This window comes from Ruditapes philippinarum, unplaced genomic scaffold, assembly GCF_026571515.1.
Source record: "Ruditapes philippinarum isolate M1 unplaced genomic scaffold, ASM2657151v2 ctg5895_1_1_1_1, whole genome shotgun sequence".
Lineage (NCBI taxonomy): Eukaryota > Metazoa > Mollusca > Bivalvia > Venerida > Veneridae > Ruditapes > Ruditapes philippinarum.
In genome coordinates, this window is record NW_026860884.1 from 46,372 (window position 1) to 73,546 (window position 27,175).

Below are 27,175 nucleotides of genomic sequence, written 5' to 3' on the forward strand. Positions count from 1 at the left end.
AAGATCCAGTTATTATTATTATTTTTATTATTAATATTTTTAAGGTTTTTATCATAAATATAATGCTCAAATGATGATTTATCAATATTGTATGTTCAAAAAAGCATTATTTGTAAAGATATTACCGAATTTACATTATTATGCTAATAAAGGGAGGCAATTAGAAATTTATTTTCTATAATGTCTTAAGTCAAATTTTTCAATAAGAAATGAATGCATATATTTTAATGATTACATATAATGTAGGCAAATATTTGCAGTACATATTTTACATATTCTTTGGTGTTTGAAAATTGTTGTGGAAGCATATTTATATACATATATAAAATTTCACTTAAATGTGGCATCTAACAACCTTTCAAGAAACAGCCCCTCCACTGCTGATCCATGAGAAGGGTGTCAAGAAGCTCCTGGAGAATCTCAACCCACACAAGGCCACTGGACCGGACCAGATCTCATCCAGATTTCTGAGGGAACTGGCTTCAGCCATATCACCAATGCTGACACTCATATTACAAGCTTCACACGATCAGAGCCAAGTACCAGATGACTGGAAGGGCGCACTAGTCACACCACTATTCGGGAAGGGAGACAAGAGTAAGCCTTCAAACTATCGCCCAGTCTCGGTGACATCCATCTGTTGCAAGATTATGGAGCACATTGTCCATAGCCACGTGATCAGTTTCCTCGATCATAACAACATCCTCTCCGATATACAACATGGCTTTCGGAAGAAGAGATCATGCGAGACGCAACTGATCACCACAGTCTAGGAACTTGCAACGGGCCTGAACAACAAACAGCAGATCGACGCCATCTTACTAGACTTCTTCAAGGCGTTTGACAAGGTCCCCCATCGACGTCTCTCGGCCACGCTTCACCACTATGGGATCAGAGGCTAGACTCTGGGTTGGATCAACAGCTTCCTCTCACACCGTCAACAACAAGTAGTACTCGACAGGAAGACATCCTCTCCAGCACCAGTCACATCAGGCGTCCCGCAAGGCACAGTCCTAGGGCCTCTCTTGTTTCTAGTCTACATTAACGACTTGCCGGGCAGGGTCTCCTCCACAGCACGCCTCTTCGCAGATGACTGCCTACTAATATAGGACCATCAGCTCTGAGGAAGACAGCATTGCACTACAACAGGATCTTGACCGCCTACAAGAGTGGGAGCAAGACTGGTTGATGATGTTTAATCCCGACAAGTGTGAGATGATTCGCATTACCAACAAGCGGAAAGTGATAACTGGGTCGTATGCCATCCATGGCCAAACACTCAAGCAGACGAACAAGGCAAAGTATCTGGGTGCCACACTTGACAATACGCTTTCCTGGAACAGCCATATTGACGCTACTGCAAAGAAGGCGAACACCACCACTGCCTTTCTATGCAGAAACTTATCACACTGTCCACAGAACATCAAGGCGACATGTTACAAAACACTGGTTAGACCTCAGCTCGAGTATGCTTCGTCAGTATGGGACCCACACACAAGATACAAGATACAAGATACAAGAAACTTTATTTTAAGTCGGTTTACATATTACAAGAAACATTAGCTAATAAGCTATTTACCGACAATAACAAAAGCATAAAACATATTTACTAACATATAACCAAGGCCAACATCAGTAAGCTCGAGAACTGCCAACGAAGAGCAGCCAGGTTCTACACAGGTGATTATCGTTACACCAGCAGCGTTACTGCAATGATGGAAGCTCTAAGCTGGGACACTCTAGAAGCCCGCCGTCAGCAAACCAAAGCAGTGATGATATACAGAGTCATTAACAGCCTGGTAGATATCCGAGCCCATCACATACTGATCCCTGCTGGAGTACACACCCGAGGCCATGCCAACAGGTATCTACAACCCTTCACCAGTGTCAACTCATACAAGTATTCGTTCCTTCCTTCTGGGATCCGACTTTGGAACAGCCTACCAGAAGTCGTGATGACAGCCCCGTCCCTAGATCGAGGTCTTCAAGACGAGGATGGGTGCGCTGCACGAGTTACTCTAGAGCATGGTGTTTTTAACCTGTTTTTAGCTGCACTTGATGTTCCCTTCACTCATGTTAATAGTCACAATTGTGCGACGATGCTCCAGAGGGGCCCAGCACATTACCCGGAAGAAGAAGAAGAAATACAACATGCAGGATCTTTAGAGTATCGTCAAATATATCTATGAAAAAATAATACAGTTACCATTTAAATGAATAATAGAAAAGTTATTTTAAACAGTTAAACATTCATTGCAATTATTATTTGTAATAATATTTTTGAAAATGTAGAGCTACATTTAATTATGATCATATTTATTTAATTTTTCAAAAATGTCATAGTGGTAACACTTTTTTGAAAATAAAGACAATAATATTTCTATTTTGTAATTTTTTATACATTTAAGATACAAACAAAAATATATTGAAACAATTATTTTTTAATCACCATAATTTGATTATGTATGAAAGGGTTGTGAAGTGTCTCAATCAGTCAATCAAATTTCATAAAAAGGGGATTGAAGTGGGTCAGGGTGAAGTGACTATATATAAGGGTGAACTGTCTGTAAATCCACACGTGTCTTTTATTTTTTGCAGAAAATGTAACATCTATGCTCATTGGACTAAAATGAGTTGAATGGAGTTGGAATATTATAAATTTTTGATAATAAAACAATGGTATGAAATAATGAATATTAATATTTACATCAGTCAGTATACGGTACGGTACGGCACGTGCCACAATTATTATCAAATCTCAAATTACCAAGCATTTAAATGATACTGATGTTTTATTTTGGCGTCGGCGAAGCACAAAGAAAATTCAATTGATATGCAGCAGCCCCAGCGATATCCGTCCCAAGTCCCACAAATGAGGTCTTATCCTCAGCCAGGATACCCATCGGTATGATATCATAGAATTAATAGCTTCCTTAATTTATACTAGCAAAGTTATTCCTAAAATTATAGGTGTGGTTTCGGTGGGTGGGGTAAGACTAAGAGCATACTAAAATTCAAGTGCATTTACATTAGTATAATGATTATAATGTATTTCTTTTATGACCTGTGTTTGCGTTAATGCAGATGTAATTGTTAAATATGAAAGTAGGCAAAGCTCAGGATCAGGGAAGGGCATGCCCTAGCCTAATTAATTTGGCGTGAACGGTTTGACCCATTTTACAGACTTTTTTTTCTTACTGTCAAACCGTTACGCCTAATTTTAACTGTCATTTTTATGCACGAAAAATCTACCGGTAACACTATCGATAGTTTGGACTGATTTTTACTGCTTAAACCTGAAAGTAACTTCAATTACCTGTAAAGATCAATAGAATATAAATTTTAGTACTAAATTCTCCTAGAAAAAATAGTACATTGTACCTGTCTTAACGCATACATGCGATTTATTTCAAATTTGTACTGTCTACTCTATCTTAGGCGGACATGTTATGACGTCATCGTAAAAAATCGATTCCGTGAAAGCTGGTAGTAGCTACCAGTGTGTCTAGCAGGTAAGTGTAGGTTACGCATGAAGATTAAATTAAACGAAATATCGGGGGAAATAAATCTATTCATTATTTTTTAATAAATGTGTGCATTATTAAATACTATTGAAAAGTATCATTGTATTTAACCTAAAATGCAATGGTCGCAAATAGGCTCTGTACAAGTACTGTTGTTTAATATTTTTTAAATATTTTAATACATATATACATGTACTCAACATTTATCAATTGGTGGTTTGCCTTCTTGTTTACTGCTAATGACTGCCAAATGTCACTCTCGGATAAAATACTGACTTCATTTATACATGCATATTTTTATGACAATTAAGAACGTAAAAGAAATATTGAAGGAAACTATTTGAAATACACTTCAAATTATTCAGTATTTGTACAAATAATATTTCAAGAGCTCTTTTTCACCGATTGCCGATATATAATACCATATTAAACCTATTGATAAAGTTAAATGTCTTCTTGACGTACTTTATTAATTTACTAAAAAGGAACTTTATTGTGATCCAGCCATATGCTGTGTAACTATAAAGGAAGGGTCACATATTTTAATTGAAATAAATTTTAAGTAGAGGATATTAAAAAAAAAGTCATTGAGAAGATCAGAGTTTTCAAATGAACAGATTAAGAGACTTATAAATGTATAAGGTGTATGTCTTGTTGTTTCATACTGTTTTGGTGACACTTTTGTTTGTGTCCCTTGTTGTTTTCTCGTCTATGGTAAGTTTCTTCCCTTTGCCCCTAGTTTTATTTCTTTATTTCGCCCCCTCCCCCGAATTTCCTATCCCCTTCTCCTGTGCCCGTTAACTTAGTGGTCCTGTTTCATACTGTTTTGGTGACACTTTTGTTTGTGTCCCTTGTTGTTTTTTCGTCTTTGGTAAGTATCTTCCCTTTGCCCCTAGTTTTATTTCTTTATTTCGCCCCCTCCCCGAATTTCCTATCCCCTTCCCCTGTGATCGTTAACTTAGTGGTCCTATTAATCATTCATTTATTTATTTTCTTTGATTTCCTTCTCAGTTACATTTTAGTGATAAGCCTGACCGTGCTCTCCCTTGCGCCCTTTCCCGTTTTAATTTAGGATCCTCCTGGGCTCCTTGCCAATGGTTCATGTTCCTGGGTCGTGTGGGGTTTGCGTTCATTGAACGCCGCCTTTCCTTGTTCATCTTGTTTATCATATTGTATACATGTATACCGAACCGTAACAAACAGATAATGATTACCAATACAAGGTTCGGCAAGCAAGCAAAGAAATGTAAAGAAACAGAAAAAACTTATCCACATTCATGTATCCACCCTCCAAAAAAACCCACCAAAAACGCCTGAAACTGCAAAATAGAAACATAAATACACAGGAGTGCCAAAGACGGCTCTGGTAGGTTCAAGTGCTCCCTTTCGCCGGTTTAAACAGAATTGATCACTTAAACATAATAAGGTTGAAATTTTTAATCAACATCCACAGATGTGTACATAATACGGAGGTAATCATGGAACTTTCAATGTGACACATTCGAGGTGCCGTTCAACGGGAACTAGATAACATGGAATTTTTAATGGGTATCAGAAGTTTTGGTGCCTTTTGCGACAGTCGTTCCAACATTTCTCCCATCTGTCTTACATTGTTATGCTATCCAACATCTAAATAACGGTCACTAAATTTCCGCTTGCTGTGTTTTTATCATAAACCCCGTCAAATCTGTGCGACAATTGTATTTTACTGAGGACTGTCTGAAATTCCATTTTATAGTTTGAAATTTTAAGATTTTTTTTTCAGAGTTTTAAAGTTATTTTTGGTTGTTTTGAACTTCTTCCCATACACAACTGTCCTCAATTTCTTTTAAAGATAATAAACTAGAAATTGATATGGAGTGTTGTGTAATATAAATTGAAATTCTTCTTTGCTTCATCATGTATAGTATAATTATAATTCATTAAGATGTACCTATAATTACATTGTATTTTTGTATGTGGGAAATCATGGCAGGGTTATAAAATAAAAAGGTAGTTCAGAAATTTCACCTAATGATCACAGATGTTAAAAAGTCCAACTTAATAATATCTAATTTGACAATTTAAATGGACCCAGGGAATTCCCCAGGATTTTTTTTAAGCGCTACATTTTTTTAATAAGACGGGGGTGGGTGCGGGAGGGGGTCTTGACCCCCATACCGCGTGTCGAAAATTTTTGCCATTTAAGGTGTCAAGATACTGCTGTGGGCTGTTTTAAAACAAATAATGAAAGCTTTTCACTTGATAAACATTTTCTTAATTTTTATTATTTACTTTTCCATTTCCAACAATTCAAATAAATAAACAATTATATATAAACACAAGTTCACAACATGTGATCAACATTTATATGTATGTGTGTGTCCCATTTAAATGAGTATATTTCAGTTGTTTTTTCTTCATTAACATCATTAAAAGTGGGCCTGTCTTCTAGGTTTGTTGTCCTTCCATGCCTTGACTGCCTTCTCAAAGTTGAAAGATTCTAATGGGGGTCCTTAAAGGGAGACGGCAAGAAGATAGTTCAGAACTTTTACAGAGAGACAATTCCTGTTTTCAGTCTTAACTCTCTTCAGGCAGCTGAATCCTCGCTCAAAATCTGAAATGAATAAATGAAAGTAATCAGTTATGTTAACCTCATGTCTTTTATTTATATTGTTTGTTTGATGTGAATATTTGAAAATTTAAAACTTCAAGCCTATTTAAACTTAACTAAGTAAAAAAAATTATATTTGAAATGTTGAAAAACTTCTAGCAAAGTGTTACACATCTGCAACTGTCATTGGAATTTCATTAATGTTCAAGAATGAATGAATTTAATAATGCTTACCTGCAGTAGAGGTTGGGAGGAGGAGACTCACAGCAGCAATTCTGTAAAGAACTGGATGACTGGTAGAAAGATTGCCAGTAATCCAGGTCATGGTCTGGTCGGCTGACTGATCAGTCCCCTCTAGACTGGCACGTACCTGGTGCCAATGGCTGCGGCACTGCTCCATATCTACACCAAAGTGCCTGGCCAGCTCCTGTATGTTCTGACAAACCAATGCTAAGGGGTAGGACAGTAGATTGCACTTCACAAAGCTGTCCATGAACAGGCTCGATTAAAGAGCTGAGGGCCTGCAAAGTTAATATTTTTTTCATTTTGGGGATTCACTGAACAGACACAGATTACAAGATATGTTTAATTAAAAAAGAAAATGACCAATTGGCTGTCACTAAGTGGGATTGTTGATGTAAAGTTTTTGTTGTTGTTTTCACTCATTTGCAAGTTGATAATGAACAGTCGTAAATGTTTTCAATGTTAACGTAGCCATCAACCAAATTTATTTCTGAATATCTATGCAGTTTAATCCAAGAGTAAAAAAAGAAAAAAAAAGCAAAATGATCCTGAGACAGTTTCAACGACATTGCTCACAAAAAAACCTCTTAAAATTGATAGTGAACTAGGCTTCCCTTATTCATGTTAGACATATTATTTTTTGAAATCTTAATACTACAGTATACTACTGTTTAGACGTAACGACCATAAGAAAGTGAAAGATGAAATTGAACATTACACTTTATCAAGACAATTAACCCATTCACTTTTTTTTTTTTTTTTTTGATGCGTTTATTTAAGGTCGCCGCCGGAAAGCCCATATGGGCGACCGTACACTCAAGATGGGTCATCCTAGAGCGTCCCGCCGAGATTTTCCAGCTTTATTGGTGGAGGAAGACCCCAGGTACCCCTACGGGCATTATTTCAGGCACCACCAACCTTCCGTAAGCCAGCTGGATGGCTTCCTCACATGAAAGATTTCGACCCGAGTGAGGATCGAACCTACAGTGGTGAGGGACCTGTGATCCACCCATTCACCCCTAAATATCAAACTGTTATATCGCATGTCAATTAATGCCAATTATATTATCAAAGCAATAAAAGTTATTACACCTACCTGAAACATGTAAATATCACACATGCCGCGGTTAAATTGCACCCATCTCAATACACGGTAATTGACAACACCTAAAAGTGCACGAACAGTCGTCTGCAGACATCGATGACAGGTGTCTGTGACGTCACACAGTATAAAGGCAATCAGTGTATCGGGTTGTGTATACGCCTCGGGTAATTATCTACACAGGACATGTATATTGGCTTGTTTATTTGGCTAATTGGGGTTAACTTATAGACACAGAAGAAAGGGATATCGGTCATTTTTTAAAGCGCTATGATAATTTTAAGCGCATCGGGATTTCTTGTTCTGAAATTTAAGCGCATCGGCGCCGATGCGCTAAAAGCGCCTGGGGAATTCCCTGGGACCTAAATGCAGTATGATCTGACATCCGACATCATAAACTATTTTAATTTCTAAGTAAGGTTATCATAATTTCCTTTACACATTCTCTTTTTAATGCTGAAATATTTGTGTGTGAATAAAAGAGTTATTCCTGCAATAATTCATATAAAAAAACATAAACAAATTGTATAATAAAGCTTGGCAAATACAATCGATTGCCGCCGATACCTGTGTTACACCATGGATTTTACCAGTGTTTACAATTTTACCATGACACCGTTTTCCAATATGGCCGCTTTCAATAATTTTCAACGATTAAAAAAATTAAAGTGGAATATTTAGACTTCTGTTCGACTTTGAAGTATGATAATTTGGAACCTTGCATAAAAAACGATTCTCTTTCAGGTAATGTAGACCGTTTCTTTGGAACTTTTCTAGTTTTCGCTCCCAACAACTTCTAATTGGGAAGCGTCAGTGCATAAAAAAGCAGTTTGTGGTTGGACTTGGAAAAAGACAGCGCCCGTCCAAAATTATCTGGGTGTCTCTTTGACAAGTCTAATTATTTGGACTAGGCATGCCCTAGTCTTATATATCAGATGTTACAGGCTTGTTTTAGTTTGTCGGTCAAGGCTGACGTCTAATAGTTATTGCTCATAAACACATAGCATCATGAAAAAATCTAAAATGTCTATTGTCTTGCCTTTCAAGCTTTATTCAAAAGCTTATAAATGTTCTTTGCTTTCAATTTCATGCTCAATCATATTCGTTTATAAACAAAAAACTCAAAGTTAGTCAAACAATGTTACTTATCAATTTAAAATAAAATATTATTCAATTATTTCTTTAAATAATATTCCGTTACAATTTTCTGACAAAGTTAAATGCTTACATTTGAATTAGCCATTATTGAATCAGAATTCTCGCGCTATATGGCAGCCATTTGTTTATCGGCTGAATAAGGAATTTAATTACATGAGAGGATTTAATCATGATTTTCGGCTGTGACAGTTTATTTATTTTGTTTAGAGGTATTTATTTTTTAGTTTTGTTCATATATAGGTCAAAATTAATGTAAACACGCACTGTCTTAATTGTTTTTTCGTTCCGTCCTGATTTTCTGGATGAACATGCTATGGGGTTTTGAGCAATTTCTATATGACGTTGCTTTGCCCAGAAGCAAAAATATCTCAATGCGACATCATATTTATAGGACTAGGGCATGCCCATGTGGCTGCTGCACATTCTTGAATTGCAGTGCATGATTCACACAAAAAAATTTTACATGCAGGTAAAAAAATTGAGATAGTTATATTAATGAATGTTTAGGATAGTCTAAACTATCTACTAAATGACATTGTGGTCTACCTACTGTTAGTGTTAGTGACAGTTAACCTAAAATATTTGGCATTAATTTTTTTTTATATTAATATTATCAAAAGATTGGGAAAGAAAAGCATTGCCTGTCCAAAATTATCTCATTGTCTGGTTGACAAGTCTAATTAGATGGACTATGGAGCGGTCTAAACTCTGTCACAGTTCAGCAATTTTTTTCCTTAAATTGTTAATGGGTTAAGGGGCTAAAGCCCCACCCCCTAACTAACCCTAAAGAAATTTTTTCTATCAAAGGTGGCATATTGAGGGTAAAATATTAGCAAAAACTGGCTTAAGAAAAATGCAAGTCACTAAATCCTTGTATATTGGAGTCTGGACTCCTGCTGTGTTTCATGTCAGTCAAAACACCATTATACCATATGCCTCTAGGTAATTTTGATCTACTAATTTAGAATTCATTTTTTTCCTGGGCGAGCACCCATAGACCCCCCCCCCCCTCTCAAAAATTCAAGTAGCACAAAAGCCCCTCAAAGCAATGACAGGGTAAATTTATTGCTCAATTTACAATTACCATTTTCCCAGGACTCATGGGCATCTGTGTCCTATATATACATATTTCTAGTTGTAATAAATTAGGAATAATCCATTCAAGTTTTATGGGATTTTAGTTCAAAATACTAAAATTTACTAAAATCTAGTTACATATTATAGAGTGGTGTCCATGGCCGAGTGTTTAATGTTGTCACTTGCCCCTCACTGCAGTGGGTTCAAATTAGACAGGGATTTTGGATTCTTTCATGTGAGGGAGCCAACTGTCTGGCTTATGGAACATTGGTGGTTCTACTCAAGTGCTTGTTTGTGCCTTAAATAATGCAAGGATGGGTACCTAAGGTCTTCCTGGGTGTCGCCATTTGACCTACATGTATACTTGTTGGTGCAACCTAAAAACCAACAAAAATAAGTTACCAACAGAATAGAGCCTGGTCAGACAGCGTAGTGGGAAAGGCTTATCACTCTAGGTAACCAGCCCTGCAGGTTAAGGATAAAGGATATAATATATAAAATACTTGTTCTTTCACACTGAGGTGATAGTTTTATTATTACTCATACTGGTTCATTGTCAGTTTAATAGAAATGATATGGGTAATATTTTATCCATGCACTTCTGGCATAGATATTTCAGTACAGCGGGTCCAAATTATGTGTTAAATGAAAAAATAACACACAAAAAAATAAATAAAAGCATGAAAGGCAATACACTTAATTAATACTCTTTGAATATTACACCAAAATGTATACAATAATTATGTAAAACACTGTAAACTATAGATTTTTTTTTTTAATTTACATAACTTGTACCCTTAAAACACACCTTTTCCCAATAAAAGTTTGGGAGTTGATATTAATAAAATAATAAATAACAACAACAATCTCTTAACAAGAAGTTTATTTAGATTTTAAAGGAGATCCTCTGAGGTTCAAAACCTTAAAACACGAAAAATGATTTTTTACATAAATCAAGGGGCTTTATCCCAAAATAGCTGGCTAAATATTATATTGGGAAAAATTATGTGCCATTTGGCGAATTTTTAAGAACTTGAAAAGCTAACTTTACATATGATTATTTATTAAGTTTTATTCATGTGTTTGATCATACACAATAACTTGTCACTTCTTTTACGAAAGTAGCAATAACAGCTGTTAAGATTTTCGGAATTGGGAAATAATGAGGCAATTTTAGATTGGGAATTGGCCCTTATACCGCCCCCTAGGATAAAAATCCCCTGCCAAGGATTAAATTATGAAATATACACAGAATTGAATTGAATTGAAAATAGATTTTTTTGTGCGATTCTTAGCCAGATTTGCAATTGCTTTTATTTTTTGGTTGTCATTTTGTACAACAAAAATGAATATACTGAAAAATACAGAGTGGGAGATGAATTCATCTATTGATTCATAAATCTTGGTGAAATATTTCTAGCCCCTTTATGCAGGAAAAAAAACGTCAGTGGAGTCATAAAGAAGGTACAAGTCAATAAAATATAAAAATATATATATATTTACATGTTAAAAGAAATGCACTGAGAATTAATTTAATGACACAAAATTTATTAATTATAAATAAAATATAAAAAATGGTTGTTTTTATTGCAATAAAAAATCCCAATTTCATTAGAAAGCTTTGGAACATTCTTAAAATTTGATTGGTCCCAACAAGAAAAAAAAATCTCTTATATCATAATGTATAAAACAAATAATATATATGTACATGAATTTTATATACATGGTATTTTAATATATATACACAATAATGGCACTTAGAAAAAAATGAATATGATTATTAAAGTATGATAGATATACATGTTGTTAAAATTGCATTGTTTTGTTTATATATCTTTTTGCATATCATAAATTTAGCTATTGAATTATGTTAATTGATGAAAAATTAAACAAATACAGTATTTATTGTAAAATAAGCCTCATTGTATGCTATGCAAAACACCAAAAAGTTTTTTTAATTTTTTAATTTGAGACTTCATTCATTAGTTATTTGAAAATGTTAAGTTAATTGTATGTTGTCAAGTGGGAAAAAAAAATTATATGATTATAGATGTATATAAAGTGATGCTGCAGTAAGTCACTAAGTGTCTACTAGGTCACTAATATTTGCAAAGGTGCCACAGTGTAAGAAACACAAAATACTGCAATATCAAATTAGAAACATTTGTTTATTGGTGATTTATGATAAATCAATATTTATTGATGTCCATTTATACAATTAAATGTACATTACATGTACTTCAAAGAACATCATTAGTATTAAGTCTTTCACAGATATATAGTTAAACTCTCAACTATATTTTATACCTGTCTATGTTATTAAATAAACATATTCATTATTTCCCTTATGATGTCACTCTGAAAATTGTCACTTGAACCAGTCAATGGCTTCAGGCTGGAATATATAAAACTATACAAGGCTAAGATGTTTCTATATGTATTCATGATCCAATATTACAGATTTGTGTAAATTCTCACACTTAAAGTGGCCAAAATGATTTTTTATCAAGTGTGTAAATCTAACATAGATAATTATAATTATGACATTTTCTTTTGAAATATTTAATGCCAATAAGCACTGACAACTGCAATAAGCACTTACAATATCATCTCTAAAACACTGTTACAGAATGCTGAAATAAAAAATAAATAAATAAAAAAAAATACTAAAAGGGGCAATATGCTCCATGAATTTTGTACAGTCAAATTTCAGATGCTGTATTTTGAAGTACTATGTTTTAATAAATGTGATATATATTGAGTTTATGCATAGCATAACTCTGATACATTGTTGATTATAACTGAGAGAAAGCTCATCATTTACTGTTGTTTTTCACTGAACATTAGAATTTGTATCACTTTCTGTCAAAACACTATTTTATCTTGCATATCAGATGTTAAAGATTTTCTACTATTTACACTGGAAATCTCATTTGCACACCCAAACCCATAAGACAAATTGCATGCTTTAAATGATGCCAATTACACCATACATTGTATTCTATCATATTTTTATTGAAATGGATTACCTCAATAAATTATTTTTTCATGCTTTAATGTCATTTGATCTCTTACTATTTTCTTAAAGAAGTATATGAATTTACAACTTCATTTATAATGGCCAAATGATGTCATCCTAAGATTGCAGTTTCATTCAAAAATGTGCCAGAATGATGTTACTTCTGGCATAACCCATGCCAGTTGAAATTTAGGGCAAACATTAGATATTATAACTAACTACATGAACACAAGTCTTGTATATGCCCACTACATATTGCATTTAATCAGAATATCTTTTGCTTCTCTTACTTTCATGTATTTATCTGTGTCACGTAGATGCTTTCATATTCTTTACACAAGGGCATTCTATTCTATGCCAATGTCAAGAATTTATTTGTTCAATTAGCCTATTCCTTCACCGAGCAATGCATTCAAGAGGAAATTCATTTGGTCTCAAGTTGAAAAGAACGTTTCCGGTAAGGTCTGGTTTGTAGTTTGCTGGAAGCTGTATTTCAACTTTCTTTAGCAGTATTGTTACATATATCAGAAGTAAATCAAGGGCGATTGTTTGACCTAGGCATGGCCTCTTTCCCCGGGAAAATGGAATGAATGGCATCTTCTGGAATATGTGATAGTTTGAGAAGATAGTTCCGTCTGCATCAAGGAATCTTTCAGGTTTGAGTTGGAAGGGTTCGGGCCAATGAGTCTCGTCATGATGAATATGCCACTGATTTGCCATTAGAGCTGTTCCTACAATTATAAGAGTATGTGTTATTTCTTAAAGAAATCATATTAGCTTTTAAGTATAGACTTATTATGAAAAAATAACTTAGAAGCCCAAAGTCAAGTTATCTTGATTTTTACATGTTTACTGACCATTTACGCTTGAATGGGAGTAATGGCACTTTAATGTAATGATTATCTTTAATTTCAGAAAAAGAAATAAAGATAACCAAGACATTTTCATTATTACTTTGAAAATGCAGGCATCGAAAAATATTTTCAGAGTCACTCGTCCTGCAGGATGAGTAGTTTCTAATCAATGTCAAGCAAATTTCTCTGTCCTGCATCAACTCCTAAATTCTATTCGAATTATGAGCAGACATGAATTTTGATGCTTTAATTTTCAGTATATGGTGAGAAGTCTATCTAAGAGAATATAGAGAATATAATATTTGGGTAGCTTAAGGTTTTATAGGTTAAAAAATGTCCAAAATGTTTGAAAGACAGTGGTGCAGAAAGAATGCCAACATTACCTTTGGGAATTGTGTATCCATCTATCTGAAGGTCTCGGCTTGCCACATTTGGTAGACCAATGGCTATCGGGCTACTTAAGCGTAAGCATTCCAGTATTGCAGCCCCTGAAATAGAGTTATTTAAACATGTATATTTTAACTTGTCCCCAAATAGTTTTAGTTGAAAAGAAAAGAGTTTTAAATGTGAAACTTTTGTATGTTTTCTTGCAAAGATCTTTCGTTATGGTCAAGACTTTTGAGACTAAGAGCGTACTGTAATATAATCAACAAATTGTTAACAGTTGATAAAGCATTGTCTACATGTGCCTCTTCAAAGTAAGTAAGTTCCTACCATTTAGAACTTTCCCATTTTCTTAGGTGAGTGACAAAGATCCACTTTGACCTCTTGTTCTAAATTTGTATCAGTTACTGATGAGTGATAATGAATTATTATTGATCACAGCTTAAAACTGATAACAATCATGTAGATAAACAAAAAGTAAACCCTTACTTGTATAATTTAAGAACTGTTTCTGCTGAAGAATATCTTTTGGTTCTTTTGTGAAAACTGAGTCAATTTCTTCCCTCATTTTCTCTTGTACATCTGGGAACACACACAGATATAGCAGTATCCATATTGAAGTATCTGTTGTTGTGTCACAACCTGTTTCACAAAAAAAGATGTTAGCATCTAAACCTCAATAAATTTCCCCAATTAATTTTAGATTAGGTTAAGAATACAGTCATGCTTTTAATTACTTTTACTTTAAAATCATCACTGTTTAAGAATATATCTTAGCTCACAATTATTGTGAGATAAAATTTAGATTGTTTCTGATGGTCAGGGATTTCATTTGGGTTCTCATCTGAAAATGTACCCACTGTGAAATCATTAATGCATGAAAAATAAGCCATGACTATTTGAAAATGTATTTTTTGGTCAGAAATCTTTTTCCTTTAGCCTTTGCCATATAGTATACTTGTTTTAATTTTTTTTATAAAAAAGATTTTTTGACTAGGGACAAGATTACCTGCCATATATATTGTCCATGCTGATAAAAATAGATCTTTTCTTTCAAAGTCATCTGAAGTATTTTGATGATTCTTCACTTTAAGTTCATAGTCAGCAATTATGTCAAATACATCCTTGATCTCCCCATTGTAGTTTTCTGCATGATCCTTTAAACTGTTATCAAAAAGTTCATCCCTGTCCTGTAAGAATGTTTGATAATGTTAATCAAGTTCTATTGATATTATCATATATAAAATAGATATAGATAATATTTACACACACACTACTCCCAAGCACCTCTTCCCACCAACACAAGCCCAAACATACATAAAAAAGAGAAAAATACAAAACAATTATCACCGAAATGTTGTTGAGTAATATTTTGGCCTAGTTTGAATAATTTAGTCAAATTTTTTGCTGATTTTCAATAAAAAGAATTTTTTGTCAATATCCAAACCTTGATGTAATATTATACTTTATGTACATGTATATTCTGTCAAATTCCAGTAGATAATGAGCCCCTTACCTAGCAACCCCTCCCCCCTAACCCTCCACACACACACACATGCACACACTGGATCCATGCATACATGTGATTAAAAAACTTACAGAAATACATTGATGTAATGTTTTCCTGATTGATGTAGGGAGTTTCCACAATATAGGCAGTAAGTTGAAGGGATGTGCCGGATTTAGGAAACTCATAAGTAGGCTGTGGTAATGAATCCGTGACCTCAGATCTGGGCTGTCTATATTGTCAGTCTTAACACCATACACCAACGAGCTGATGATAGCAGTACAAGTCTTGACTACGTCTGCTCGTGGGTAGTAAATACTGCAAGTTTGTTTCTGTATGAACCTGTAAAAAATGTCATCATGGAGATAAAGATGCACATGTCAGATGGGGGTATGAAATGGGGGTATGAGGTTATTATGAATAGGAAATTGGCCTAGTTGGAAAATCACTACAATTTATTGGACTTCACCAAGTATTAACATTAAAATCAAATTATCATCCTGATACTATAAGACAAGTTAGAGTCTGATAATTATAATGTAAAAAGCAATGTTTTTAATCAAGCTTAGATTTGCTTAGATTTATCAATGAAATTGTAATTTGAACTTTTCCCCTAAAAATCTACTTCCTTTTGGTGGAATTATAAAAAGTTAATCTACCGAAAATGCCCTTACATGTCTGTAAGTTGAAGGTATGCATCTATGGCTGACTCTTCTATTGAACTCGAAGGTATGTGTGCAAGTCCGCGGTGTAATATCTTTGTCATGGTTTTCCAACGGGAATTGTACCTACATGATCCAATTCCATCTGCGCCAGTGTTAACTATTCGAAATATGGGAAGGTCTGGGCGATCATGTGCATCAGAACAATCAAACATCTGAAATTGTCAAAAAGTTAGATGCATTATGCAAGAAATCATGACCAGAAACCACTTTGATTGTACTTGAATGGAAAATACCGCTGTCACTCAGTAGTTTCATCTTTTTGAAGTTTTTTTTTTTGCTCCACCTGAGATCTTTATTTATATTTGATACAAACAGTGTTGATTTATATCAAAATTAAACCATCATTGCTGTAAGGATGGTATTTAGCCTAGATCTGTTTAATAATTAATATAATTATGCGGTCTCTTTTATAAAGGGACACTACTACAGCAAAATTAAATTACAGTGCTATTTGTAGTTGCCTCCCTTTAATTGAAATTTTCATCTTTTGTAATTTTTTTAAGGATATACCTGATTCACAAGTTTGATGTCCTGCAAAAACACTGTGCGTCCGAAGGTACCCATCTTTATGGAGAATATCTTTCCATATTGTTTGCCGATAGATTCCAGAGATAGATGTGGTACCCTTGGGTTTAAACGATACACCCCTCCTATAATTGGTAAGGAAACTGGTCCAGGGGGTATTCCTCTAATGTAGACAAGGTATAGGTCCTGTAGTATAGGGTATAAGAACACACAAAGACAGATACCTCCGATTACCTGGAAAAATAAATACAAATCAAATTTTGTATTGCCCGGTAACTGTAATGCCCACAACTATTTTCTATTCTAGTAATTATTTTTTATAATGTGTAAATTCCATGTATCATCTTTAGCCTTTCAGGAATATGCATGTATTGAACCTTTACCATTAATTGTCAGACTGAAATTGTGTGTGAAATAATGCAAGGAAGTACAAGTAAAACTGTAAGGTAACCACCATATGGTAGTTCCAGTATCAGTGCAACTTAAACCATACACAGTTAACAAATGTTGTGTCAAGAAATTCTATATTCCTTTTTACAACCAAATGTCTGTATTTATTTCTTCAAATTTTGTTTATTTGTATCATTGATATTTTTATTGACATAAAAATCATGTTTATCTTTCTTTTATCTTGATGGAGTCATATTTTCAATTATGACACTAGGGTACTAACATTTTGTCATTGAACTTTTCACCAACATAATATTATCATCTTAGCAGGTTTATCTCTACAGATTATTGTCCTTGAATTGGTTTTTCAATCAAAGTACAACTGTACTGACAAAAGCTGACTTGAAGAGTACATAAGGCGGACTGGATCTACTTAAACATAACTTGTGTCTCATTTAAGAGGCAACTGGTTTCAAAAAAAGGGTCACTAATAATCGGCATTTCTTGACCTTTTATAAGATGTATGTTAAATTTGAAAAGAAAATGCCAGCCATTCTAGTGTCACATTCTTAAACAAACTATTCCATTCATAGTTATTTTTGAAGGCATAATAATATATTATGCATATGAAAATTATGTCCTTGTGGGTTTTTTAGCATTTTTGTGTCGCCTCTACGGAGTAGTGGCGACATATAGGGATCACTTCTCCATCGTCTGTCTGTCCGTCTGTCTGTCTGTCCGTCACAAAACTTGTCCGGACTACCCCTCATAAATTACTGGTGCAATTTCATCCAAACTTTACAGGAATGATCAGTACCAAGTCTAGTTGTGCATATTGTCAGCATTTTCCGGTTCAATGATTTTTGTCAGAGTTATGGCCCTTTAATAATTTTTAATTTTAAAGTTTGTCCGGACTAGTTCTCTTATACCACTAATGCAATTTCAATGAAACTTTACAGGATTGATCTGTAGCTCAAGTCCTTGCGCATATTGCAAGGGTTTTCCGGTTGAATGATTTTTGGCCGAGTTATGGCCCTTTGATAAAAAGGTGTTTTTTTCTGTGTGTTGCCAGATACACAATAGCTTGTCCGGACTACTCCTCATAAACTACTGGTGCAATTTCATCCAAACTTTACAGGAATGATCAGTACCAAGTCTAGTTGTGCATATTGTCAGCATTTTCCGGTTCAATGATTTTTGTCAGAGTTATGGCCCTTTAATAATTTTTATTTTTAAAGTTTGTCCGGACTAGTTCTCTTATACCACTTATGCAATTTCAATGAAACTTTACAGGATTGATCTGTAGCTCAAGTCCTTGCGCATATTGCACGGGTTTTCCGGTTGAATGATTTTTGGCTGAGTTATGGCCCTTTGATAAAAAGGTGTTTTTTTCTGTGTGTTGCCAGATACGCAAAAGCTTGTCCGGACTCACTCCTCATAAGCTACTGGTGCAATTTTATCCAAACTTTACATGATTGATCAGTACTTAGTCTAGTTGTGCACTGTCCGTCTGTCTGTCTGTCACAAAATTTGTCCCAACACGAATTTGGCCATTATGAGGCGACACATGTGATTACTGATCGCTCTTGTTGGAATTAAATATTTTTTTCTCCACAATTGAATAGGCTTCTGTCTGGGGAGGTAATTTGATCTCGTTGCATTACTGTTTGTATGTCTTTCTGATAATACTTTAATTCAGCCGCGTCACAACAAAACCAACGTAATGCGTTTGCTACCAGCATGGATCACGACCAGCCTGCACATCCGCGCAGTCTGATCAGGATCCATGCTGTTCACTATCAGTTTCTCTACTTGTAATAGGGTTTGTAAGCGAACAGCATGGATCCTGATCAGAATGCGCAGATGGAGGTTGGTTTTGTCGTGACGCGGCTCACTTATCATCTTTAAAGTCACTTTGTTTATGCATAGAAGTTTAAAATATTTTTTAGCTTTATCACTACGTTGCCTCATTAATTTGTTTTTCAATGTTTTAATTAAACTATTATGCCAAAAAAATCTAGGTCACAAGTTAAAACCATAGAAGGTCAATTCTAAAAGTACAAAAAACAAAGTTGTCTGTACAAATCTTGAAATACAAGTAAATAATTATGTGAGATGACGAATTTTGGTGGCAGTACATACAGGTCACTGTTATTTAGTGTTTTTACTTTATTGATGGTTTTTTGTTGCTAAACAAGGGTCAGGGGGGTCATAAGCTTCTTTCAACAAACAAAATATATATTACCTATGACATCAAATTTGATACAGAGTTTACAAGGTTATGTAAAGCAAAGAAAGATAACTCTGTCATTAATTAATCTTAAATGAAGATGTTTATTTATTATATTAATTTCACGCATCCTTTATTACGAACTGGTTGACAATATTGCCTGTATACTACACCATCATATAGAGAATAGTTGATAACTATGACAGTGTGCTTAGTTCAGTAACTGTTACAGTCAGAATGGCGTTAAACTATGTACTGGTGAAGGCTGTTTCATATATCGGTCATGTAAATTGAGAAACTTTTTATTAATATTGTGGTGGACTTAAACTTTGACATAAAAAAAACGTAAGAATGTTGTAAACAATGATTATTGGAAAAAGCTGTTTATTGTATCACCTAATGGCTCCTGTTCACTGTTCTATAATTAACATACCTCAAGGTGTTGTTAAATAGCGAACAAAGATTTGTAAAATAAATTGTTGAATAACTGCGATTTCAAAGTCAACAGCCAGGGAAAAATTGAATGGGGCCTATTGGGGGAATTAAACTGTGTGTCTTTCTGTCTGTTCATCACATATTCAGAGACATTCTGCCGTATCTAACACTTTACTTAAACTTAGTACATGCATTTGGCTTGATGAATAAGTGGACAATATGCATAGTATTTTATTTTGTTGCTATTGGGAACAACATTTGTAAAATCATTTAAATGGGCCTTCACATTGTTAAAGGAAAAGGAAAAATGATAATTAAAAAGGCTGGAAAGAAATTGAAAAATGAAATGCAGTACAATACTGTCATATGTAAAAAAAAAAGTTGTTGCTGGAGGTTTCTTTATGAAACTCAGAACATTAATTGAGCTGCATCATGACAAAACCAACATAATGGGTTTGCGACCAGCATAGATCCAGACCAGCCTGCGCATCTTACAAACCCTATTACAAGCAGAGAAACTGATAGCGAACAGCATGGATCCTGATCAGACTGCGCGGATGTGCAGGCTGGTCTGGATCCATGCTAGTCGCAAACCCATTACGTTGGTTTTGTCATGGCGCGGCTCAATTGTATTAATTTATAAATGATAAGTGTTGCTTTAGCAGTAATGAGTGTTGCTATATCTGCAGATGCTGTTAAAAATAGCAAAAGATCAACACAAATATTTGGAAGGCAATAATGGTACTTAAAGTATGTGAAATATATTATAAGATATTTCTGTGACCAACCAGACAATGAACTGTAAGTGGGTGTCCCCTGTGACCTTTCCCCCTCACAGTAGATTACAATGTAACGGGATACCTAGTATGTCTGTACCAATTTGTAAACATTTCTTTCATTGATAATTATTAGGTTATTTATGTGAATAAAGTGTACAGTTATCATCAGTATGGTAACAAAACAGACCTTGAAATCTAACAGAAGCTTGATACATATGTAAATATTTAAATAAGTTTGCCTTGAGATGATTAATTTTAAACTTAGTTAACCCAATATAAAATTCCTAGAAATGGGACATTAACCTTAAATAGCAATTTACATAATTAATAGCTAAAAATAGATGCAAATTTAAAGTTGCACATAGTAAGAGGTGAACTTTATGTTTTTCTTAACTTGTTGATTTTGTGATTAGCTTTATGAAGTTTTATTAGCTTTCATAGAATATAATATAATTATTACTTATGATATTTGATTTTGTGTATTGAATATTTTTGTAACGATGTAAAAACAGTAAAATTATGTTGTATTCATAACTCATAACTTAATGCTGTCTTTTCTTTAAAGATTTTTACATAGAATCATAATGTCTATGTTATATAATATAAACAGTAGGAAATTTTTCAGTGTTTGCAATAGTTTCACTTAAGTCCCACCAGCTTTTATTTCAATAAAAAATACTGTCAAATTTCTTTAATTCTAGTATTCTGTTATCATTTTAGCTCGACTATTCAATAAGAATAAGTAGAGCTATAATTGTAGTCACCCGAGCGTCGGCATTACAACCACTTATGTTAAAGTTTTTGTAATACCTCAAATATTTTCAAAGTCCATTGACATATGGCTTTGAAACTTTGCACACTTGTTCAACATCATGACCTCAACCTGTAGACAGGAGGAGGTAACTGTATCAAGCATTTTGACAGAATTATGCCCCCGTTTCATCTTAGAATTATCGTTAAAAGTTTTTTGTAATACCTCAAATATTTTCAAAGTCCATGGACTCTATGAAGCATTTGACAGAATAATGCCCCTTTTTCAACTTAGAATTAACATTTAAGTTTGCATACCAACTCAGATATTTTCATAATTTTTTGACATCTGGCTTTGAAACAAGTTAAAAATTTTATACTCTTTTTTGAGAGCATAATAGGACTCTCTCCAAGGCCTTTAACTGAAACATGGATTTAAAGAGAAATTTGGCCCTTTTGTTAACTCAGAAAATTTTACATTATCAAGGCTCTTTTACTATCAAACACTAAGAATATATATATATAGTTGAGCGTGCTTTCCTACTGACAGCTCTTGTTTTATTGAAGATATAATTAAATAAAAAGATTATTTTTTCATTTTCATTAAATATGGAATATATTTTCACAACATTTTAAAATTTTTATAATGCTTGTATGTGAAATGAGAAAATAAAGTTACAAGTTAAAAAAAAAAAAGGTAAAATTTAATATATTTCACTTGCCTCTCTGGCCCGTGAAAAAGTATGGATTTCATCATGTTTTGTGATGATATATTCTGAAAACGACCCAATATCCTCTTATTTTATATAACTGCAAATCGGCTCTTACTCGACAGTAATTAGTGTAGCCACTTTTTCATGAATAGCCCAGTGCTGATAGTGATAATTGTGATTGGCATATTTTAATTAGCCAGGTCAGGTATTTCTAAAAAGGCTGATAACGCTGATGCAATTTGAGTATATATTCAAATTTATTACATAGATAATACACGTGGATTTGGTAGAGACAAATTATTACATAGTAACATAAAAATGTTTATGACTGTTTTTATTTTCTTGAAAAAGTAAGTTTCATATAATAGGAATGAACTGCATTAATAATCCAAGATATTATGAAGATGTGAATAAAATAATTACTTTGATTACATTGCTACAGTTAGGTAATTTGACCCGATCCACCTGTAGACTTAAGGAAACATGTTTGTACGTGACTGCTGGGGAAAAACAATATTATGCTTAATTAAAGAGGTGACACTTTCTATATTTTTATCTGATATCGAGTTGTAAGAGCCGATTTGCAGTTATATGGGTAAGAGTTCGATAAGACTCCCTACGGTCGTCTTAATACGAACTCTTACCCATACATAATATTTTAGATTTCACTGTTACTTATTAAAGGGACTCCACTGAGGTTTTTTGACATGATGGGGCTGAAAATATTTTTTCCAGATAAAAGTACCATTTGATGTAGGTAAATTAGACCACTAATCTTTGTGCAAAGTTTCAGATCAATTGCGCACTTCGTTTGTCCAGAATAATTATTCAAATTGTACAAAAAAATGACCCAAGAATGAAATTTAAACCTTTTGACATACAATCGGCAATTGAAAGGATTAAAGATAAAATTTTTCTTTTTTTCAGAAAATTTTTACTTATCAACTTTATTACATGATTCTTTTCGGTGGTTACTAGAATTATTTAGTGATTATAAAAAGGTTAATTTCATTTATGAAACATGGAAAATTACACATTTAGATAATTTCACATGTTTTTGAATTTAAAGTTACTATTTCAGTGAAAATAAAGTAAACAGTATGGGAACAATCTTTAATATTACTGCGGGCCGTAAAATGATTTCTCAGTTTTTATATTATTTGGCGACGCAATATTCTTCATTTAGTTAATTTTATTTTTAAAACGTTCTTTTGATCAAAAGTTAAAAAGTGAAAATTTTTTCAGTTTAGTGACATGATTGAAATTAGTTTCACACTTGTGCAAACAACAAGATTGTTTCCATATTTCAATCGTGGCTGCGCCAATCGTGAAATTACCTTTTTGCTCATCGGTGAAAATATATTACGATTTACATTATTAAAATATTCCTCTAATATCTTTGCATATATTTCTGTTTAAAGTGCCCCAGCTCATTTATGTAAGAAATTCAAATGTTATGTTTTTAGGCTTTTCAACCTCAGTGGAGTCCCTTTAACATATTGACTTATAATTTAATATAATTAGAATATGAGAAAAACAAAATTTGGCAAAAAAAAAAAATTATAATAAAATTGCAAAATTGTAATATTTGCTCTTCATAACATACTTCAAAATATATTTGAATTTTTTACATACATGCTTTATTGCTTTATTAAACAGTTTTTTTAATGATAATGAATTATTTAAAGTCTTTTATTACTTTATTTATTTTATTTATTTTTTTTGTGTTATTTTCATTTCATTATGAAATCATGTAATATGAAGTTACTGTACTTTGTTATTATTATTATTATATACCAAACTTTTTAAGCACTTTTTTCATGCACATTAACACATTCAAAAGTACTGTACAGTAGTATAACCAAATAAATGATATAATATTTAAGAAACAAATTAAAACATCAATATTGCTCAAGTCACAAAATCAAATCAAATGTAGTAAAAAATACACACATACAAAAATAAAATACAGGTAAGACTTAAAAAAAAAAAAGTCATCATATGATTTATTTTACATTATACACATTCTTATAAGATAAAAGCAAACCTAGAAAAAAAAATATAGATTTTTTTTGGACAAAATTCACATACAACCTTGAATTAAAATCTATCCAGTATTTGGATATAATTTTATTAGCATTTTTTTTATTGTACAACAGCAACAATTACAACAACAACAATTGATACAAATAAATAAATATGAATAAATCTGTTATTAATATTAAGTAATTATATAACAATTACAATTGTAAGTAACGTACAGCTATTGGTGAATGAAATAATATGAAATATTGATATTATTTTATAGTTCATATTATATGTAACAAATGTCATCATTTTATTGTAAAAAAAAAATTGTATAATTCTATATTATCATTTTCACTCTTGTTATAAATTATTTATAAAATGATTATGAAATAATTTCATATATAGATATTATTTGACATGACAATATTAAAAAAAAAGTAAAAAAAAAGAAGAGGAAAACCATCACATTTTGTTTAGCTTATAGTTAAACAGACTTTTGATTGATATTATAAATTATAATAAAAATTTATTTATAAAATTAATTTATATATTGCTATGGACTAACATGATAATATTGAGGGGAAAAAAAATGTACTGAAAAAAAAACCATCACGTTTCGTTGAAGGGTATTATAAGTAATACTAACATTTCGCCTTTTATTGTTTTATAAACATCGATTTTTTTTTGAAGAAGATAAAAAAAGTCGAAAGCTAAAAGAAAAGCATTTATTGTTATCGTGATTATAAATATATAATAATAATAATATATAAAATACCATCGTTATTATCATTATTTAGGTGCGTAATATTATTTTTGTATATTATTATATAATGATTAACTTACTCACCCAAAGCATGATGGGCGCATTAATTCTTTCCAATTAACACGTTTAATAAACTAGTGTCAAATGAATCTATGTGTTTAACCTTGTATTTATATACGACTGGAAATCTCGGATAAAATATTAATATTATGATTTTTAGCTCATCCATGCAATATAACTAGTAAGATCTTTTTTTACCTGTTTAACTTGGGGAAAAAAATCTGAAAAATCTTAAAAGCCCATCATCGGCTGTGCAAAATATGTTATTTTAAATGGGAACTTCTCATGTTTAATGTCAATAGGGAAGGGTAGACCTCACCTGGTGTCGGCCAATATTTTATTTTTTTACATTTTAATATAAACACAAAATAATTAGGGACTTTATATTTCATTTATTAAATTGTTTCCCAATTAATACTCTGTTTCCAGACTTAAATTGTTGGCTGCTCAATCTAAGATTTCGATCTTTTATTTTGAAAACTTTAAAAAAAAAAAAATATATATAAATAATAAAGTATTTTAAGCTCATTATGAAATTTCAGCAGATATTTATTGCTTATTAAGTTAATGTGAAGATATAACACATGACATTGTTATGGAAATTTTACTGTCTTACTTTTGTTCATATTACTGTTTTGACCACTGTGATTTTATTTCTTCTTTAAATATCAAATTAAAAAAAAATCTTTAATTTACTGCTATGCATGAGGTGAGTGGTAGCCTTGTGGTCAAGGTGTCTGCTTTCAACCCAGGGATAGTGTGTTTAAGCCCGTCAGGGGTTATGACCTTCCTGACTTGTAGATCCAGCATATTATCTGGAGTGTGGTTTAAATAAATTTTCAAGCTTTTGTCACAATCATCCTAAAAATAAAATAATGTTTCAAATTATTCTGAGCTCATTTATATCTCAAATTGAGCTGTAATATGAAGAATGTCACAATTTTCAACGACACAAGAATTATTTTTTATACCATAATACGCTATCTTCTGCTTACAAGTATTTTGATGCACAAATGATCAGTTTATGTCTCTATTCACCAAGTGTAATCAAGCTGCTGGTATTTGTTTATGATTAGGGAGAGCGATATCAAACCTAAATATTTACTTCTTGTAAATGTCTTCAATCAAGTTCATAAATCGCTTTTCACCTTCATTTAAGCTTCTTGTAGTACATTTAAGCTATGTTAAATTATTTAAGCTAGCATGTCCGTCAAATTGTTTTACATATAGGACATGTTTAGTATTCATTCATATCACCAGTAAATGGACATAATATGAGAACAAGATTAAATAGCCAAAAGCAATGTAAAGCAAATAGTTAATAACTCAAGGTTAACCTACTTTAATACTATTGTTTGTCTGCATTTTTTTCTTCTTTTTGATATTTCATCAGCACGAAAAAGTACAGTTTAACATGCCTTTGTTTCTTGGCAGTTAAAGGGAAACTTTCTCAAATTGCAGTTGTTGATCACTTTTATTTGGTGAAAATACAGCAGCACATAGCATGAGGTCAATATAAAATGTACAGATATGGCTGTGACAAACCACCAAACTCTTGAGGGTTCGTGAACTCCTGAAAGAAATTGGATGCAGAAATTTGTCTGTCCTTTTAACGCTTTGAAATTTTATTCCTATAGTAATTATTTGTTGAATTTAAATATTTAATCAAAACATGCATTATCAATAGTATTAATTTGAATTTAATGTTATTTGTAGCATAAAAATGTTATGTCTTAAAGCTAGTAGTATTGCAGTTTATTGAACAATGATTTAAAGATGCTGTATGTTGTAATTGAGGTTGTATACCACACTTAAGTGAAATTATATATATCTATATAATTATGCTTAAAAACAATTTTCAAACTTCAAAGAATATGTGAAATATATGTGAAATATCTACTGCAAATATTTTTACATATTATAATTATGTAATCATTAAAATATATACATTCATTTCTTATTGAAAAATTTGACTTTATGGAAAATAGATTTTTTATTACTGACCTTAATATATTTACATGAAATGTTAAATTCGGTGATTATGATCTTTAAAAATAATGCATTTTGGAACTTACAAAATTGGTAAATCTAAATTTGAGCATCATATTTATGATATAAAACCATAAAAAATTTGATACAGGATCTTTAATTGGAAAAGTACATCCTAATTTGATATTAAATTTCCTCTTAATAGCAATACATGTGTTACTGATTGTAGAGAAAAAAACAAAACATTAGAATATTTAGATATATTATTACATCATACTATACTATATGTTTTTTGATCTACACAGATGTAGATACCTAAAAAAAAAA

At 32.5% G+C, this 27,175-nt stretch overlaps 3 protein-coding genes across 6 annotated transcripts in view; 1 reads left to right on the plus strand and 2 right to left on the minus strand.

Annotated features, from left to right (window-relative positions):
- Positions 1-27,175, plus strand: part of LOC132713735 (SWI/SNF-related matrix-associated actin-dependent regulator of chromatin subfamily D member 1-like) — a gene marked incomplete at its 3' end in the record, with an annotated part of 62,444 nt that overhangs the window by 5,954 nt on the left and 29,315 nt on the right. For 2 of the 4 annotated variants that reach the window (XM_060696415.1, XM_060696416.1), the window contains 1 exon segment: positions 2,746-2,905. In XM_060696415.1, the coding sequence (XP_060552398.1) occupies positions 2,834-2,905 (72 nt within the window). 4 annotated transcript variants of the gene reach the window in all.
- LOC132713738 (uncharacterized) lies at positions 5,602-7,060 on the minus strand. The gene is made up of 2 exons (XM_060696419.1): positions 6,352-7,060; positions 5,602-6,120 (listed from the first exon to the last, which is right to left on the minus strand). The coding sequence occupies exons 1-2, from the start codon at positions 6,608-6,610 to the stop codon at positions 6,020-6,022; spliced, it is 360 nt and encodes a 119-aa protein (XP_060552402.1). The 5' UTR covers positions 6,611-7,060; the 3' UTR covers positions 5,602-6,019.
- On the minus strand, positions 10,471-24,992 carry LOC132713734 (cytochrome P450 2U1-like). Its single transcript, XM_060696411.1, has 8 exons — positions 24,884-24,992; positions 16,697-16,945; positions 16,136-16,338; positions 15,554-15,803; positions 14,964-15,144; positions 14,444-14,596; positions 13,954-14,058; positions 10,471-13,447 (listed from the first exon to the last, which is right to left on the minus strand). Exons 1-8 carry the CDS (start codon positions 24,890-24,892, stop codon positions 13,113-13,115), a joined length of 1,485 nt encoding a protein of 494 aa, XP_060552394.1. The 5' UTR covers positions 24,893-24,992; the 3' UTR covers positions 10,471-13,112.